Raw genomic sequence first — 18,345 nt, forward strand, 5'->3', positions numbered from 1 at the left:
TGAAAAACTACAACTTGTCCCGCAAAAAAACAAGCCCTCATACAACTGTATTGACAAAAGCGAAAATGAAAATCCCAAAAAATGGCTGTGGCGGTAAAGGGTTGAAGGGGTTATCCAATATCTCCATCCCCTTAAAAAAAAATCTGATCAATCCATTTTCCCAGCTGTAGACATCCTGCTGACACTATGCCTCCATAAAAAAAACACTACTTATCACTCCTCGAGCTCATGCCGCGCACCGCTTTTTTACATCGATTTTGGGGGGGGGGGGGTCTTTGTTTTCTCAGCTTTATCCTGGGACTACATTAGGATATGCATTAGGCTCCTCCCTCTTGCTTAATGCGTGTTGCATACAGAAAATAACAGTGAACCGCGCACGCACGGCCCCCGTAGTGAGAGAAGGCGTCCACATAAAGTAATGTCACTAGTGACGTGATGTATACTGTTCTATGACTATTGGCTCCTAGATCATTTGATTGGTATATAGCACGGCAATGGAGGATACAGAAAGTGTATGTCTCAAGTCACATAACCAGCAGGGTGAGCCGAGACCGGGGGCACCTTAGGAATCGTAAGTACGTTAGAACTTTGTTGTGGGGGAGAGTGTAGAATAAGGGGACCTAAAAAATGTCATTGGAAAACCCCTTTAATTATTATTGAATTTTCTATATATTGCTAACATGTTATGCTGCAATTTGCAATAAAGGAAAACAATGTACATACAAATGATGGACATTGTAGACAATTTACGCCAAAAACCTTTTATGATACACAAGGAGATAAGGTCCTGTGTGCTAGATCTTACAATCTAGGAGCAATGGTGGTCATGATACAATAAGCGGAAGAACTTATTTAGTAACATGGACCAGCCACATTTAATTCTTGGGGTGATACAAATAATGCTGAATGAGCTTGACCCCAGCTGTTATCAATACCATCAGCCAACAAATGAGCAAAAGCTTATTTGTCAGCTGATCACAGCATTTGTGCACCCTATAAAATCACCGTTGTGGCAGCACAACTCCCTCTGTAACCAGGGGATGAGCTGTCGACAATGATGCCAACTGATCGGGACCAAACAATCGTATTAACAACCGTTCCAATATAGAAATCATCGGACAGTGTAAAAGAGCGCCTATCGACTTGTTATAATATCCTCATTATGACCAGAATTGCCTGTGTAAGGCCCCATGCACACGACCATAATTATGGCCCCATTCAGTTCTATTGGTAGCAGTCACCTTTCCTTATTGCTACGGATGGGTGTCCGTGCCGTAGAATTGTGCCGAGAATTATGGAGCATGTTCGGTTTTTCGTGTTTTACGGGCCATGCTCCCATACTTTGTATGGGAGCACAGCCCGAAAATGTGGGCGGACGTCAGCGGCCAGCCGTGCCCACAATCGCGGGCCGTGATTACGGGAACGGCCGTGTGCATGAGGCCTAAACTAGCCTTTATTTCTAGAGGTAATGTATGTAAAAATAATTTACATTTAAGGGGAACATTTTTCTCTGATATACCTCTGGAAATTTCAGGCTGCCCTATGAAGAACATTTTCCATTTTTGCCTACTGTGGTTATAAAATATAAATGATGATGATAATTACCACATTCTGTCTGCCAAACATATATCAATATACACCTGACTGACTGGTGTATATAAATACCAGGAACCAGAGCTATATGTAGTAAGCAAATAGTTCAACCTACACAAAATCTAATGTAAAATATTATGTAACACAAAATTACAGTCATCTATGCACTATTTTTAGACGTAATTCCACATTTACCTCTCAATGCAACCAAACCTAAAGAACAAGCTGAGCATGTGTCCTGAGTACATCATCATAATATGGAAGGGTGGAAATATATTGGATCAGTGTTATACTTATGTAATGCCTCCACCTTTTTTGTGCAGATTTACCAAACATTACTCAGTGTTTCAGACAGCAGTGGAGATCACGACACACCTCATATTGTCCCTAATTTAGAGGAATAGTACCTACTTGACTACTACATCTAAGATGGCTATACATTAGAGATTTTAGGCAGACTCCTTCTAAATGACTTATTGTTCACGGTTGGTCTGCCATGTTGTAACATAAAATATTGAAATATCTCTTTTATATTAGAAGCGTTATTGAATAATCTTTTGTAATGAATCATCTTTGCTTTGTATTTAGTTTTTATTGTTTTTGGATTATCAAGTAATTTTGTGCTGGACAAGAATAATTCCTGGGTTATTGAATGCTGATCATACTTACTATTTCTTCTTAAAGGGGTTGTCCCAAGGTCAACAATTGCCACCTATCCACTTCCCATATACTTCCTCCCATCTCCCCCCTACTTCTTGCTAACCTGCCGTATTTAAGTTAGCAAGGAGTATGGGACAAATGGGAGTATGGCTGTAGGATCAGACTAAATTGGATTTGTTTATAGTTTGTAACCATGGAGACACAAGTTTTAATAGAAGCTGTAGACACAAAACGGTAGAAATTTAATTTTTTATATAAAAAGTGTTACAAAGTTGCTTAATTTTTCATTTTAGATGCATTTAGGCAATCTGAAAAAATTGTTGGGAAGGTGTATATATAGCCTTTAACGGCTTACCGCAGCACATCATAATAGTACGACGCGGGGAAAGGATAGTTCCCACACCAAACCATTAGCAGTGTCACGAAGGGTCTGTAGACCCACTGGGCCGTACCGCCTTGGCGGTAGGGCAGCTGGCCAACAGGGCGCAGGTCACAGTCTATGGTATATAGGGTACCTGTGGCAGCACGGACAGTAGCTTGGCAGGAACTAGGCAGCGGGTGGACGTCAGGTGTGGAGAAGCAGGCAAGCGTGGTATCCAGCACAGCACGACTATAGCAAGCACGGCACTAGATCGGGATACAGGTACAGGAACGGGAACAGGAATACTGGGAGCAGAAAACACTAGGGGGACCATTTGCATATACAGACTAAGGGATACACAACAACGCTCAGGCATAGAACTAGGGGGCTGGACCCCTCTTATAGTCCAGGGTACTCACGGGTCAAAGTTCGTCCATCCGGTGCGCACGCTGCCCCTTTAAGAGCGGGCACGAGCGTGCGCGCGCACCCTACGGGATCCGGCAGAGCTGAGTGGACGCGAGCGCTGGCGTCTCTTGAGGAGGAAGCTGGGGCCAGCGCTTGCCGACTTGTGGCTGCGGCTGTCAGGGGAAGGTTAGAGCTGACAGCCCGCAGCCACGGACATTACAAGCAGCAAGTGTTTGCTGTACCGAACAACTGACACAAAAAATACAAACAAACTTTTGTTTAATTTTGGCAAAAATAACAAAAAACTATCCAAAATTGGTATTGATGCAACTGTAATGACCCGTACTATATAATAAACAGAATAAAGTTAACATGTTATTTATACTGTATGTTGAACATCATAAAAACAAATTCCCGCCCAAAAATTGTGTAATTGCTATTTTTTTCAAAGTGAGTATATAATGGCAGTCAAATGAGCATTTACTTTGGATTCCAAATTGGATTTTTAAAATAATAAAATTAAAGATGACCCCATGAGGTGATCGATGAATAGTTCATGATTAACATATTTGAGTAAAAAATTGTTATCTTAGTCACAACAGTACAAAGTGACACACAAGTCTTATGCCCAGTCAAGGACAACCGCATTCCATCTCACAGACATGTGGCAGAAAGACGTCCTAAAACATGCAGGATTGCCAAATAATGTAGTGCTCAAATAAGTTAACAAAAAAAAACTATGAATGACTAAAATAAACCCATGGGGAGTTTTTGCCTTTTTCCTAATCCTACCATTATAAAATATTAAAACTAAAGATATAATTTTAGGCCAGCATTTTTTTCCAAGACTTTGCAGTGTCCGAAATACTAAAGATTAAAAAAACAAATTTTAAGTCATTAATGTAACTATAAAATCCTACTAACTTAATACTTAGCCAAGATTTGGGCGGTCTCCATTCCCTTGCTGTTTTTTTTTTATATACCAGGGACCTTACTATGTTTGCCTAATGATAAGATATGAAATGGCGTACCAGCCATTGGTAAACAGAATATAAAGCATTGGTGAAAATGAGCAGTGAGTGACCCTATTATGATTTGTTTGTTAAAGCTATATCACATTGGTCTGATATATTAGATACTGTATAATGCTGAAGTCTTTATCGCATATAGGGGGCGCATAACATCCATACAAAGCTGAGGTAAGCAGAATTCCTCAAGAATTTTGCTTTGTACAACCCAACAACCACAATTTTAAAATTGACCTGCCCATTCTACTATGTACTAAAGGACATGGCCAAATAATAAGTCCTGTTTACTCGTAAGTGTAATAGTAAATATTTGTTTCTTTCCAAATAATCCTAATGATTATCGCCAAGTCTACAAGAAAAGATTGACAAAAGATAAAAATATTGTTTATTCTTGATCACAATTAATTGTGTATACATACAGTAAGTGGTATCGATAAATGTCTAAAATGTACAATTCATATGATACTACTATCATATGATAGATTAACTTGGGTTAAAAAATGGCGGCATGTCTGATCAATTTTCATTTTCTTTAGTGTGAAAATGGCCAGTCTGATCAACTTAGTAGTAGAGGATTCTAAAATTTTGTTCAACAAACATATGGGGCATATATACTTCTCCTGCGTAGTGTAACGTGTGCCATATTCCTCAACACTCGAGCAAGCAGATTGTTAAATACGGCACAGCTACTAAAATCTTTAGTAAATAAGTCACAGAGTTATGAACTTGTAAGTCACGTCCGCTTTTCCTGACCCAGAAAAATTGGCAGTGGTGGGTTTTGATAAATATGGCTTTAACCCTGTGGACCATGCTGTTAATTTGAATTATTCAAAAAAAAAAACTGGCTCAACTGACATGTGGCAGCAACAATCAAAATTTGGCCAGTTGTTAAGAACAAAGTATTTTTTTTTTCCTGTTAACCTAGTTTATAGAAAATGTTGCAAATGTTATTTTTTAGATTATTGGCATGTCATCAAATGGGTAAAAGCATAAGGTGGTGTGATTGTAGACCCATAAAGCCATTTCTGACAGGTTGTAATTTTGTCCTTTTATAGTTACGATTTAGCTCCCTGGAGTAAGAGTCGCTTCTATAACTAAATACCTGTAGCAGCCTCAGTTGTTGTAGTTGTACTGCTGGTTTTCTCCAAAACCAGGGCTGCATGATATTTACAGCATCAATTTTATTCTTTTAAAAATATCACAATATAAATCTACTTAAAAGTTGGCTGATCTTGTAGTACTTTACTGTGTAGGAGTTACTTACTTCATGTTGTTTTCTCCAGGCGTACATTATATTTAGCTGCGGTCAAAATGTTTTCTGCTTGTTGCCCTTGAAAACATAAAGTGATTTTTCTCCACTCCCATCAGACATGTGACTTAAAGGAACAGTGTCATGGCAAATAATTTTTTTTATATGTTAAAGATGTTAGTGCTTTAATAAAAACGTTTTTATTCATTTGTGTGTTTGTGTTTTACTTTTTCTTATTTTTACACTTTTTCTTCCCTATGGGGGCTGCCATTTTTTGTTCCATTTCTGTGTGTGTCGATTAACGACACACACAGACATGGAGTACGGCAGCCACAGTCCCATAGGGACTGCGAACGGCTCCCGTCCCATTGACTGCCGTGTACGGCGTCTGTGTGGGAACTGCGCATGCGCCGCTCCCACACAGTCCTATTCGAAATTGGCGCCGTCCGGCGCCATTTTCCTGTGGACCGGAAGTCGCGGCCGGACAGTAATATTACTACTTCCGGTCGCGGCTTCCGGACTTGTGCACATGGAACAGCGGCAGCAAAGGGAGCGGACGGGCCGGAGGGAGCCGCGGCGGCAGGAGCAGGTAAGAGATTTCAATGTATGTTAGTGTTTGTGTGTGTTTACTACTGTATGTAAACCTACTACACTGTGGGTTACCTCCAAAAAATGGCGACACACAGTGTAGGAGGTTAAACCTTTCAAACCCCTCGTTTATCCCGGCACTAGCCAGGATAAAGGAGGGGGGGATGCTGAGAGCTCACTAGAGCGAGGGCTTTTAACCCAATGTTGCAATGCTGCAATTTTGGGAACTAGCTCCATCTAGTGACCAAAAATGGGTAGTATTATAAATTAGAATTAATTTATAATATTTCCTGACTATTTCCTGACTCGTGAAAAAAATAAAAAAAATTTGAACCATGTTTAATCACCCACACACTAAATGTTTAATTTTTAAAAAAAAAACATGTTTTTCTGGCAACACATTCCCTTTAACAGCTTAGACCTTCCTCACATCAGTGTATTGGCTTTCGTCAGACATGATTTAAAATGCCGGAGTTGCCAGGCTGAGCATCAGAAGCACTCTGCTCCGGGACTCCGGCCCTGGAGAAGCTCCTGACGACACAGTCCATGTATGGACAATGATGTTAGGAGCTTCCCCAGGGCCGGAATCCACGGGCCGAGTGCTAACTTCTCAAGACTCTGGACCTACGGTAGCACCCTGATGTATATAGTACATTTAACGTATACTGTGACGAATGCCATACAGGAAAAAAAGGCATACTCACGTATACCAACCCAATGGAGGGCAAAAGGATACTCTATTGGCCTCTGTTGGGATAATGGTAGTCCAATGGACACGTTAAGCGTTAACATCCTGGATGTATATCCGTGTGCTGTCCGTGTTTTACGCATCAAATACATTGAAAAAAAAGTGCTTGCGAGTGCGTGAAAAACACATGCCACTCGCAAAGCACACTGATGCATAACGCATCACACACGGACAGATTTAACGCGCGTCTTTTATGCGCGTAAATCTCACGCTCGTGTGAATGTAGTCTAAGGCTTCGTTCACATCTGCGTCGGGGCTCCGTTCAAGGGTTCCATCGGAGCTTTCCGTCAGGGAGCCCATGAACGGATACCACACGGGAACAAATGGAATCCATGGGGTTTCCGTTTACATCACCATTCACTTCAATTGTGACGGATCCGTTTCAAATGGTTTCTGTTTCTCACCATTGTGTAAGGGTTTCCGTTGTTTTGACGGAATGAATATGACCATGAACGGAGTCCCGAAGCAGATGTGAACGAAGCGTAACACTGCTAGATCATATTAACCCCCCCCCCTTCCCCTATGAGAGAGACTGCCTGCTTTGATCTGTGTCAATGCTGCTGTAATCACAGGACATATTAGCTGGCAAGTTTTCTCTATAAACACACAGAAAGCTTGTAATTCCATGTTTTAGTAATATATTTAAGTTATTTTAGCAACATCTCTATTACACTCTTGATCTATCTATCTATCTATCTATCTATCTATCTATCTATCTATCTATCTATCTATCCATCTAATAATTCAAGTCTCCTCCTACTCTGCCCCATATTGAAATGAATGGCATGCGTAGCCTGCAAGTGAATAAATAAAATAAGCAGCAGAGAGCACTTATTCTTTAATTCTAAATTAAATATTAGAGACTTAAAGAGGCTCTGTCACCAGATTATAAGTGCCCTGTCTCCTACATAATCTGATCGGCGCTGTAATGTAGATAACAGCAGTGGTTTTTATTTTGAAAAACGATCATTTTTGAGCAAGTTCTGAGCTAGTTTAGATTTATGCTAATGAGTTTCTCAATGGACAACTGGGCGTGTTTTTACTTTTTACCAACTGGGTGTTGTACAGAGGAGTGTATGACGCTGACCAATCAGTGACCAATCAGTGTCCTACACTTCTCATTGTTCCAGCTCAGCATGATCCACAGTACAGTGTGATTGTGCAGTGAAAGAAGCTTGGCTGGAACAATGAGAAGTGTATGAGGCTGACTGGTCACTGATTGGTCAGCGTCATACACTCCTCTGTACAACACCCAGTTGGTAAAAAGTAAAAACACGCCCAGTTGTCCATTGAGAAACTCATTAGCATAAATCTAAACTAGCTCATAACTTGCTCAAAAATGATCGTTTTTCAAAATAAAACCACTTCTGTTATCTACATTACAGCGCCGATCACATTATGTAGGAGATAGGGCACTTATAATCTGGTGACAAAGCCTCTTTAAGAGACTTATGGTTACACACTGAGGTTCTTATTCTAAAAAGGTTTTTAATTGCATGGCTGAAGGTACACTTTACTTAAAGAGGCTCTGTCACCAGATTTTGCAAGCCCTATCTGCTATTGCAGCAGATAGGCGCTGCAATGTAGATTACAGTAACGTTTTTATTTTTAAAAAACGAGCATTTTTGGCCAAGTTATGGCCATTTTTGTATTTATGCAAATGAGGCTTGCAAAAGTACAACTGGGCGTGTTGAAAAGTAAAAGTACAACTGGGCGTGTATTATGTGCGTACATCGGGGCGTGTTTACTACTTTTACTAGCTGGGCGTTCTGATGAGAAGTATCATCCACTTCTCTTCAGAACACCCAGCTTCTGGCAGTGCAGATCTGTGACGTCACTCACAGGTCCTGCATCGTGTCGGCACCAGAGGCTACAGTTGATTCTGCAGCAGCATCAGCGTTTGCAGGTAAGTAGCTACATCGATTTACCTGCAAACGCCGATGCTGCTGCAGAATCATCTGTAGCCTCTGGTGCCGATGTGTCCTCGCTCGTCTGACACGATGCAGGACCTGGGGAAGTGACGTCACAGCGTGATCTCTCGAGAACACGGCTGTGTCTGCACTGCCAGAAGCTGGGCGTTCTGAAGAGAAGTGGATGATAATTCTCGTCAGAACGGCCAGCTAGTAAAAGTAGTAAACACGCCCCGATGTACGCACATAATACACGCCCAGTTGTACTTTTACTTTTCAACACGCCCAGTTGTACTTTTGCAAGCCTCATTTGCATAAATACAAAAATGGCCATAACTTGGCCAAAAATGCTCGTTTTTTAAAAATAAAAACGTTACTGTAATCTACATTGCAGCGCCTATCTGCTGCAATAGCAGATAGGGGTTGCAAAATCTGGTGACAGAGCCTCTTTAAAGAGGCTCTGTCACCAGATTTTCAAATCCCTATCTCCTATTGCAGGTGATCGGCGCTGCAATGTAGATAACAGTAACGTTTTTCTTTTTCGAAAACGAGCATTTTTGGCCAAGTTATGAGCATTTTTATATTTATGCAAATGAGCCTTTCTTATTGACAACTGGGCGTTTTTAATCTTATTTTCAACTGGGCGTGTATTGTGTTCGTTACATCTGAGTGTGTTTACTTGTTTTACTAGCTGGGCGTTGTGAATGGAAGTGTATGATGCTGACGAATCAGCATCATCCACTTCTCTTCGTTACCACCCAGCTTCTGGCAGTTCACAGACACACAGTTAGTGTATAAGTGATTAAACATTGTTCTAATTTTGTTAATTTTTTCACGAGTCAGGAAATATTATAAATTAAATTCTAATTTATAACATTTCCCAGTGCTTGTCACTAGATAGAGCAATTCCCAAAATTGCAGCATTGGCATGTGGTAAAGCAACCACATTGCTTTATGCTGCAAAATTTGAGAAAACTCACTCGCTCTAGTGAGCTCTCAGAATCCCCCCTCCTTTATCCTGGCTAGTGCCGGGAGAGACGAGGGGATTGAACGGTCAAACCTCCTACACTGTGTGCCGCCATTTTTTGAGCTAACACACAGTGTAGTAGGTTTACATACAGTAGTAAACACACAGTAAAACACGTACATACACAGACCTAACTAACCTGCTCCTGCCGGTCCGTCCGCTCAGTCTGCTCCGTCCGCTCCAAGTGCACAAGTCCGGAAGCCGCGACCGGAAGTAGTAATCTTACTGTCCGGCCGCGGCTTCCGGTCCACAAGAAAATGGCGCCGGACGTCGCTCGGCCGAAGACCTTCAATTTGGACTGTGTGGGTGCGGCGCATGCGCCGTTCCCACACAGACGGCGTACAGCATAGTGGATGGAACGGGCCCCGTTCACATTCACTATGGGGCTGTATGTGCCGTATTCCATGTCTGTATGTGTCGTTAATCGACACATACAGAGATGGAAAAAAAAATGGCAGCCCCCATAGACAAGAAAAAGTTAAAAAATAAAAAAAAGTAAAATGCAAACACACAAATAAATCAAACATGTTTTAATAAAACACTAAAAGCAAATAGATATAAAAAAATTTTTTTCCGTGACACTGGTCCTTTAAACACAAAATAGATATTGTCTCATACTGATTAGAATTTACTACACACTCTTAAACTGGCCATCGATGCTCATTGGCTTGATAACAACTTACCATGGCTATGCTGGTGAGATTGTGTCTGTACAACTCCAATGAATGAACACTATACTGTTGGCCATACATGCATGCAGTTGAATATACATTTGTGATGTATAATGGAGCCAAAAATTTGAAGAGGTTTTCCAGGATTTTACCTTCCAGTTCAGTCCATGGATGATAGGCAATTAATGTATTCCCACCCCTGTACATCCACTAATTGGCAGAATGTGGGGGCAAATGTGTTTGAAGCAATATCCCCCTTTCTCTGCAGTACCTGACACAGCGATGTCTATATGCATGGTGCTTTTTCTGGTACTAGAGCCCATTATTCTGCTGATCATGGTGGTCTTGGGGACCCACACCAGTCATGCTTTGATGGCCTATCCTAACTAAGGCCATGGTTAGAATTTGTGCATTCATTACAAGTCACCCGCAACTTTTTCCCCTATAAGGAAACATGGATGTTTTGCAATTGTCATGGTAACGAGTGATTTTACTGCACCGATTGTGCAAAGAAAGTCGCCGTAATAATTATTTTGGATACGAACTTACACATGGACAGTAAAGTGAAACATGCGTAAAGCTGGTTTAACTGCAAAGTAGTTTGGCTCTACAAAGTCTTAATAACAGTCCTTAGAACAAATTTATCTTCCTAATATGACTATGTGATAACCACTTCTGTCATGTCCCTCGACTTAGGTTTCTATTCACTGTCATGTTATGTTATATGCTCCTATTGCAGTTGCTTTGCTTTATTTAGTTTGTCCCTGCTATCTCCCTGTAGCTAGGCTCTGAGGTAATAGCTCCTCCCTTCTTTCTGTGCTTAGTTGTCTTTCCTCATGGTTCCCATACTGTGTAGTCATCTCCTGCTCAACTCTGGCAAAATATCATCTTTTCACCTGCTGGTTTGTGTACATTACAAGTATTTCAGCCTGAAAATAAACTTCTCTGGAAACTTCCCACGTGCCTCTTCAGCTGAGTTGACGCTATCTGACAGTGTCTTGGTGTAAGTACCGGTTCAATACAGACATATACAGTGAGATTGTCTCAAGGGCCCTACAACTTACAGCCTGGTCATGGAGTCAGAATAGTGAAAAGATGATTATATATCTGCCAGATCCAGCTGTATAGTCAGTGTGCAGCTCCTGCAGAGATAGTCTCAGACAAGCAACTGCCTGCAGAAGAAATCATCAGTGTGTGTGACCCCACAGCATAGACCCTTCTAGCAAGCTAGCACCCCCACCTCTGTATTATCCACATCCTGTCTGTGAGGTGTCATGTCTGAAGAGAACATTGCACAGTCTTCTCAAGGTGAACAGTACCTACAGTCAGAAGAAAGTATGGATCCTAGTCTGCAGTACAGTGAGAGAGCTAAACGCTCTGCTAAGCCTACATGGAAGGTTACAGAGAATCTAGAAGGTGCAAAACATGAACTTTCTTCTGCTGTCTCAAACTTCTGGCAAAGATTGCTGAGTCACATCTCCACCATCTCACAGCCTGCTCACAATGTTTCACCACTAGAGGGAGCTCTAGAACAGCTTTGTACAGCATATGAACATTATTCACTGAAAAGCCAGGAATATGTTGGCATTTTGAAGAAACTTAATACAAAGGATTCTTTAGAAGAATTTGAAAGCTTCCAGAAACTTAATTTGGAACGAGACAGCCTAGTATGCAAAATTAAGTCTAACACAGAGGCAAGAATCGCGCAATTACAGGAAACGTCGTCTCGCATTTCTAAGTCTACCAGTCGTTCAAAACTATCTTCTAAGTCAAGATCTTCAAAATATTCCACGCTCAGCGAACAGCTCATAAGAGCGCGGGCTGAAGCAGAGGCTACTAAAATACAGGCCGTCTTTGCGCAAAAGAAGGCAGATATGGAAGCCGATGCAGCGCGCCAAAAGGCGGAAATAGAAACTTTAAACAAACAATGCGAGCATGCCACAGCTATGGCAAGGTTAAAGGTTTTAGAAGAAGCTGCCAGGGGAAGTGAAAGAGACAGCATCAGTGTATGTGAAGTGGAGGTAGAAGATCCTCTTAAGCGCACAAGAGACTACGTACTAAGCCAAAACAGTGAACCTGTGATTGCTGCTAATGATCCTGACAGCGCAAATATTTCTCCAGAGCAACGGGGCACAGATTCTTCTGCAGCATTCTGCATCCAAGGTCAGTACAATGCATTACCAATTTGTCATCCTTACCTTTCTCCACATACCACATTGCACCAGAACCCTGCACCTCAGCAAGCTCATTACACAGACGCCCAGGTGAAATCCAATATGCTAGCAAGTCACCAGACTCCTGACAACCACATAGTTCCAGTTCCATGTGTAGCTAAACCTATGGACTTTAAACTATCTCCTGGATTGAACGCCCGTGCAGACCCGTATTTCCCTATGTCTCTTAGCCAGAACACCGCAAATAATATGATCAGCACTACTCAGCCAGCAATACTCTGCCCAAAGTCAGAGAGAACTGACATGACAGAGTTTGCAAGATACATGGTTCGCCGCGAACTTACTAAAACCGGCCTCACAAGGTTTGACGACCAGCCTGAGAACTACAGGGGCTGGAAATGTGCCTTCAGAACCGTTATTAGTGACATTGGCATTACTGCTGCTGAAGAACTAGATCTGCTGATCAGGTGGCTCGGTCCACAGTCTACAGAACGTGTCAAGAGATTGAGATCTGTCCACATTGAGAATCCAACTGCAGGCCTCATCGCTGCTTGGGAGAGACTGGAACAAAGCTTTGGCAGTCCTGAAGCCATAGAGAATGCTCTGTTTAAACGGCTGCAAGGTTTTCCAAAAATATCTGGCAAAGACAATGAAAAATTCCAAGAGCTCAGCGACCTACTCTTAGAGCTCCAGCTGGCCAAGGCAGACCCACACCTACCTGGCCTCAGTTACCTAGACACAGCTCGTGGGGTAAACCCAATAGTTTCCAAGCTGCCGTACAATATTCAAGAAAGGTGGACTACACTTGGGTCGAGATACAAAAAAGAAAAGCAAGTCTCCTTTCCTCCATTTTCTTACTTCTGTGAATTTATCAGGAACATTGCAGAATCCAAGAATGACCCAAGCTTTACCTCCAGTGAGTCCAGTGGTCCTGGTTCACCCCATCCTAAGTACGACAGCCCACGTTCTAACTATAGAAACCACAGAGGTCCAATGTCAGTGAAAAAGACTGATGTCCTTCCCACACCCTCATCAGCTCCAGACAAGTACAACCAAGGTGAAAAGATTGAAAATCCTAATCGCCTATGTCCTATTCATAAGAAGCCACATCCTCTCAAGAAATGCATTGGCTTCAGAAAGAAACCGCTCCAGGAACGCAAAGAGCTTCTAAAGAAATTTAGGGTATGTTACCGATGTTGTGCGTCTACTGAACATTTCGCTAAAGACTGTAAAACTACTATTAAATGCATAGAGTGCGGCTGTGAGGACCATGTGCAAGCGCTCCATCCATCTCAATTCAGTCCTGCTCCACCTGCACATTCCACTCCTGCGATAAATCATGGCGGGGAGAATGCAGAGCAAGCAGCAAATCTTACTACTGTATCTTCTTCATGCACAGAAGTCTGCGGAGACGACCTTTGCGACAAGTCCTGCGCAAAGATATGTCTAGTCAACGTATACCCCAAGGGTCAACCGGAAAGGGCCGTAAAGGTGTATACCATCCTGGACGATCAGAGCAACCGTTCACTCGCAAGATCAGAACTCTTTGACCTGTTCAACTTAAAAGGAGATGCTTACCCTTACACCTTGGGTACTTGTAGTGGCATTACAGAGGTCTCCGGAAGAAGAGCCAGTGGACTTATAGTGGCTTCTCTCAACAATCAGGAGATACCCTTACCCACACTTGTTGAGTGCAACCAGATACCATCCAACAAAGATGAGATTCCTACGTCAGAGGCTGCTCTTCATCACACTCATCTAAGGGCTATAGCGAAAGAAATACCAGCCCTTGACAAGAGTGCAGAGATCCTACTTCTGCTCGGTAGAGACATTCTCAGGGTACATAAGGTACGCCAGCAAATCAACGGACCACATGATGCTCCGTTTGCCCAACGCCTTGATTTAGGTTGGGTTATCATAGGCAACGTCTGTATAGACAAGATGAAGAAGCCTACCAAGATTTCCTCATTTAAAACTCACATTTTGCCAAATGGTCGCAACACTTATTTTCAGCCATGCCCACACCATTACTGGGTGAAAGAGAAGCTGAACAACAGTAAGTGGCAGCTTGACCACCAAGATAATATGAACACATTCCTGTCCTGGGATGACAGTCTTGGAGCAACAGTGTTCAATTCTACAAGTGAAGACAATAAGTTGGCACTTGCAAGAGAGGATAAAGAATTTCTCAAGGTTATGGACAAAGAATTTGCTCAGGATGAGTCTAACAGCTGGGTAGCACCTTTGCCTTTCCGTTCCCCAAGACCAAAATTACCAAACAATCTACAGCAAGCAGTTTCGAGATTTTCCTCTTTAAAACGCACCCTAAAGAGGAAACCAGAGATGGAAAAACATTTTGTAGACTTCATGCAAAATATATTTGATAGAGATCATGCAGAACCTGCACCACCACTAAAGGAAGGAGAAGAATGCTGGTACCTTCCATCCTTTGGCGTGTATCACCCTCGCAAGCCTAATCAAATCAGAGTGGTGTTTGATTCCAGCGCTCAGCATGAAGGCGTTTCTCTAAACAACCTGCTCCTCACTGGGCCTAACCTAAACAACAACCTCATAGGAGTACTCATCCGCTTCAGACAAGAACCTGTTGCAGTAATGGCTGACATCCAGCAAATGTTCCACTGCTTCATTGTCAAGGAAGACAACAGGAACTACCTCAGGTTTCTATGGCACAAAGACAATGATGTCAACAACAAGGTCACAGATTACCGGATGAAGGTACATGTCTTCGGCAACAGCCCCTCTCCTGCTGTAGCAATCTATGGATTGAGAAGGACAGCCCAGGAAGGTGAGAAGGGGTATGGATCTGATGCTCGTCAATTTGTTGAGAAGAACTTCTATGTAGACGATGGACTTAAATCCTTACCCACAAGTGAAGAGGCAATCGATCTCCTCACCAGAACGCAGGCAATGCTGTCTGTAGCAAATCTCAGACTTCACAAGATTATCTCTAACAGCCAGAAGGTAATGAAAGCGTTCCCCTCTGAAGATCATGCAACCAACTTGAAAGACCTCGATCTTGGTTCTGATGTTCCTCCTATACAACGAAGCCTAGGTTTGCTGTGGGACATTAAGCAAGACACATTCACCTTCCAAGTGTCAGCCAGTGACAAACCTTTTACCAAGCGAGGAGTTTTATCTGTTGTGAACAGCATCTATGATCCTCTTGGCTTCATAGCCCCCGTCACCATTCAAGGCAAGAAATTGCTGAGACAGTTTACCACCGAGAACATAGACTGGGATACTTCTCTGCCTATTGAGAAACAACAAAGGTGGAAGATATGGAAGGAGTCTCTGAAAATATTAGAACAACTCCAAGTCTCACGTTGTTACGTTCCCAGCTCTCTTTCAGCTGCCATCAGAAGAGAAATACACATTTTCTCTGATGCGTCTATCGAAGCCATAGCTGCAGTAGCCTATCTGAGAATCCCAGGAACCAACAAGCCTCACTGTGGATTTGTCCTGGGTAAGGCCAAACTAACCCCAAAACCTGCACACTCTGTGCCAAGACTTGAGCTTTGTGCAGCTGTGCTAGCAGTAGAGATTGCTGAAGTTATTAAAAACGAAATGGACATTGCAATTGATTCATTTGCTTTCTACACAGATAGTAAAGTTGTGCTTGGTTATATATACAACCAAACAAAACAATTCTATGTATATGTCAGCAACAGAGTAGAACGCATTAGAAGTTTTTCTACTCCTGGGCAGTGGCAGTACATCTCCACTGACCTTAACCCAGCTGATCGTGGAACAAGACCTGAACCGGCAGCAGGCCTATGTGACATGTGGTTGTCACCTCCAAGATTCTTGTATGAGGATCCCTGTTTAATTCCTACCAACACCACCTATGAGATGGTGGATCCCGAGTCTGACAAGGAAATCAGGCCTACAAATACCACGCTCTTCACTTCTGTAATTCCAAAATTGAAGCTGAAGTCACATCGCTTTGAGCGCTTCTCAAATTGGTCATCTATTGTGCGAGCTGTTGCTCACCTAATTCATATCGCTCACTGCTTTGCTAAGGACACATCAGAGTGTCATGGCTGGCATATCTGTAAAGAACACCCTACTGTCGCAGACATCGAACATGCTGAAGAAGTCATTACCCGTTGTGTGCAACAAGAAGTATACAGTCAGGAGATTGACAATATTACAAAGGGTATCAATCTTTCCAAGAGCAGTGCACTCTTTGAACTGAATCCAGTGCTTGATCATCACAAATTGCTGAGAGTGGGCGGCCGTATAGTGAGATCTGATCTAAGTAGCAAGGAACAAAATCCTGTCATTATACCAGGTCGGCATCATATTGCTACACTATTGGTCCGACACCATCATGAAAGAGTGCAGCACCAAGGCAGACAGTTTACGGAAGGTGCCATCAGGTCAGCCGGCTTGTGGATCGTAGGGATGAAGAGATGCATCTCTTCCGTGCTCCATAAATGTGTCAAGTGTCATAAGTTAAGAGGAAGACACCATCAACAACAAATGGCAAATCTCCCAGCAGACCGACTAAGTACGGAACCGCCCTTTACTTATGTTGGGGTGGATGTCTTTGGCCCATGGTCAGTTGTTACACGAAGGACCCATGGTGGAGTCGCAAACAGCAAACGGTGGGCTGTGCTGTTTACATGTCTCAGCATCCGAGCAGTACACATCGAAGTGATTGAGTCTATGGATTCTTCTTGCTTCATCAATGCCCTCTGAAGATTCTTCTCTATCCGAGGACCCGTCAAGCAACTGAGGTCTGACTGCGGCACTAACTTCGTGGGAGCCAGCAAAGAACTGCAGTTAGACAATTTCTTGTCTAACAATGGGTGCACATGGGTGTTTAACCCTCCACATTCGTCTCACATGGGAGGATCATGGGAACGCATGATTGGAATTGCACGCAAAATCCTTGACTCCATGTTGCTGGATCACAAGTCTTTGCTTACTCATGAGATCTTGGTCACCTTTCTTGCAGAGGTGTCCGCCATAATCAATGCAAGGCCACTAGTCCCAGTATCCTCGGACCCTGATTCCCCAGTTATTCTTACCCCAGCTACGCTTCTTACCCAGAAGATCGGGACTGCTGCAATCCCTCCGGGAATCTTTGACCACAGCGACATTTACCGACGCCAATGGAAACAGGTACAATACCTGTCCAACGTGTTCTGGCACCGCTGGAAGACAGAGTATTTGCACATACTTCAAAGCCGTCACAAATGGCAGACGTCGAGACCTAACCTCCAGGAAGGTGACCTTGTTCTTCTAAAGGATAAGGAAGCCCATCGCAATGAATGGCCAATGGGTCTTGTTACCAAGGTTATGCCTAGTGATGATGGAAAGACTCGAAAGGTAGAGGTCAAGGTGACCAAAGGAGGCTCAGTGCGAGTTTTCTTCCGCCCAATCACTGAACTAGTGCTTCTTCTTCCAAAGAAAGAAGGCACATAAAGGACACAGCCCCCAGCTGGCTGCTAGCTGTGTTATATTTGGAACACCTTACCATTTGGAATATACAGTGGGTTGGTGGAAGTGTTGGCAAGTTGCGGCTTCCCCGATCCGAAGATGGGTTTCTTACTTGGAACTTGTACAAGCGGATACCTACTGTTGTGGACTATCGGCAACAGACTTGGACTATAACTATTGTCATTGTTTGCATGTTCCTTTTGTCTTTCAGGTTCCAGGATCCACTACTGGACATTATTCAAGGACATTCTTTCAAGTTTGATTTTATTGTGAAATCTAAAGATTTCAGACGGGGAGTGTCATGTCCCTCGACTTAGGTTTCTATTCACTGTCATGTTATGTTATATGCTCCTATTGCAGTTGCTTTGCTTTATTTAGTTTGTCCCTGCTATCTCCCTGTAGCTAGGCTCTGAGGTAATAGCTCCTCCCTTCTTTCTGTGCTTAGTTGTCTTTCCTCATGGTTCC

At 42.8% G+C, this 18,345-nt stretch overlaps 1 protein-coding gene across 7 annotated transcripts in view; it reads right to left on the bottom strand.

Annotated features, from left to right (window-relative positions):
* The window catches only part of MYZAP (myocardial zonula adherens protein), a 113,948-nt gene that overhangs the window by 43,961 nt on the left and 51,642 nt on the right, over window positions 1-18,345 (bottom strand). The window contains exon 1 of one of the 7 annotated variants that reach the window (XM_075857950.1): window positions 5,312-5,387. The exons of the other annotated variants lie outside the window; for them this stretch is intronic. Coding sequence (XP_075714065.1) covers window positions 5,312-5,338 — 27 coding nt within the window. The 5' untranslated portion in view covers window positions 5,339-5,387. Of the gene's footprint in view, window positions 1-5,311; window positions 5,388-18,345 lie in introns of those variants that run through there. 7 annotated transcript variants of the gene reach the window in all.

This window comes from Rhinoderma darwinii, chromosome 3, assembly GCF_050947455.1.
Source record: "Rhinoderma darwinii isolate aRhiDar2 chromosome 3, aRhiDar2.hap1, whole genome shotgun sequence".
Lineage (NCBI taxonomy): Eukaryota > Metazoa > Chordata > Amphibia > Anura > Rhinodermatidae > Rhinoderma > Rhinoderma darwinii.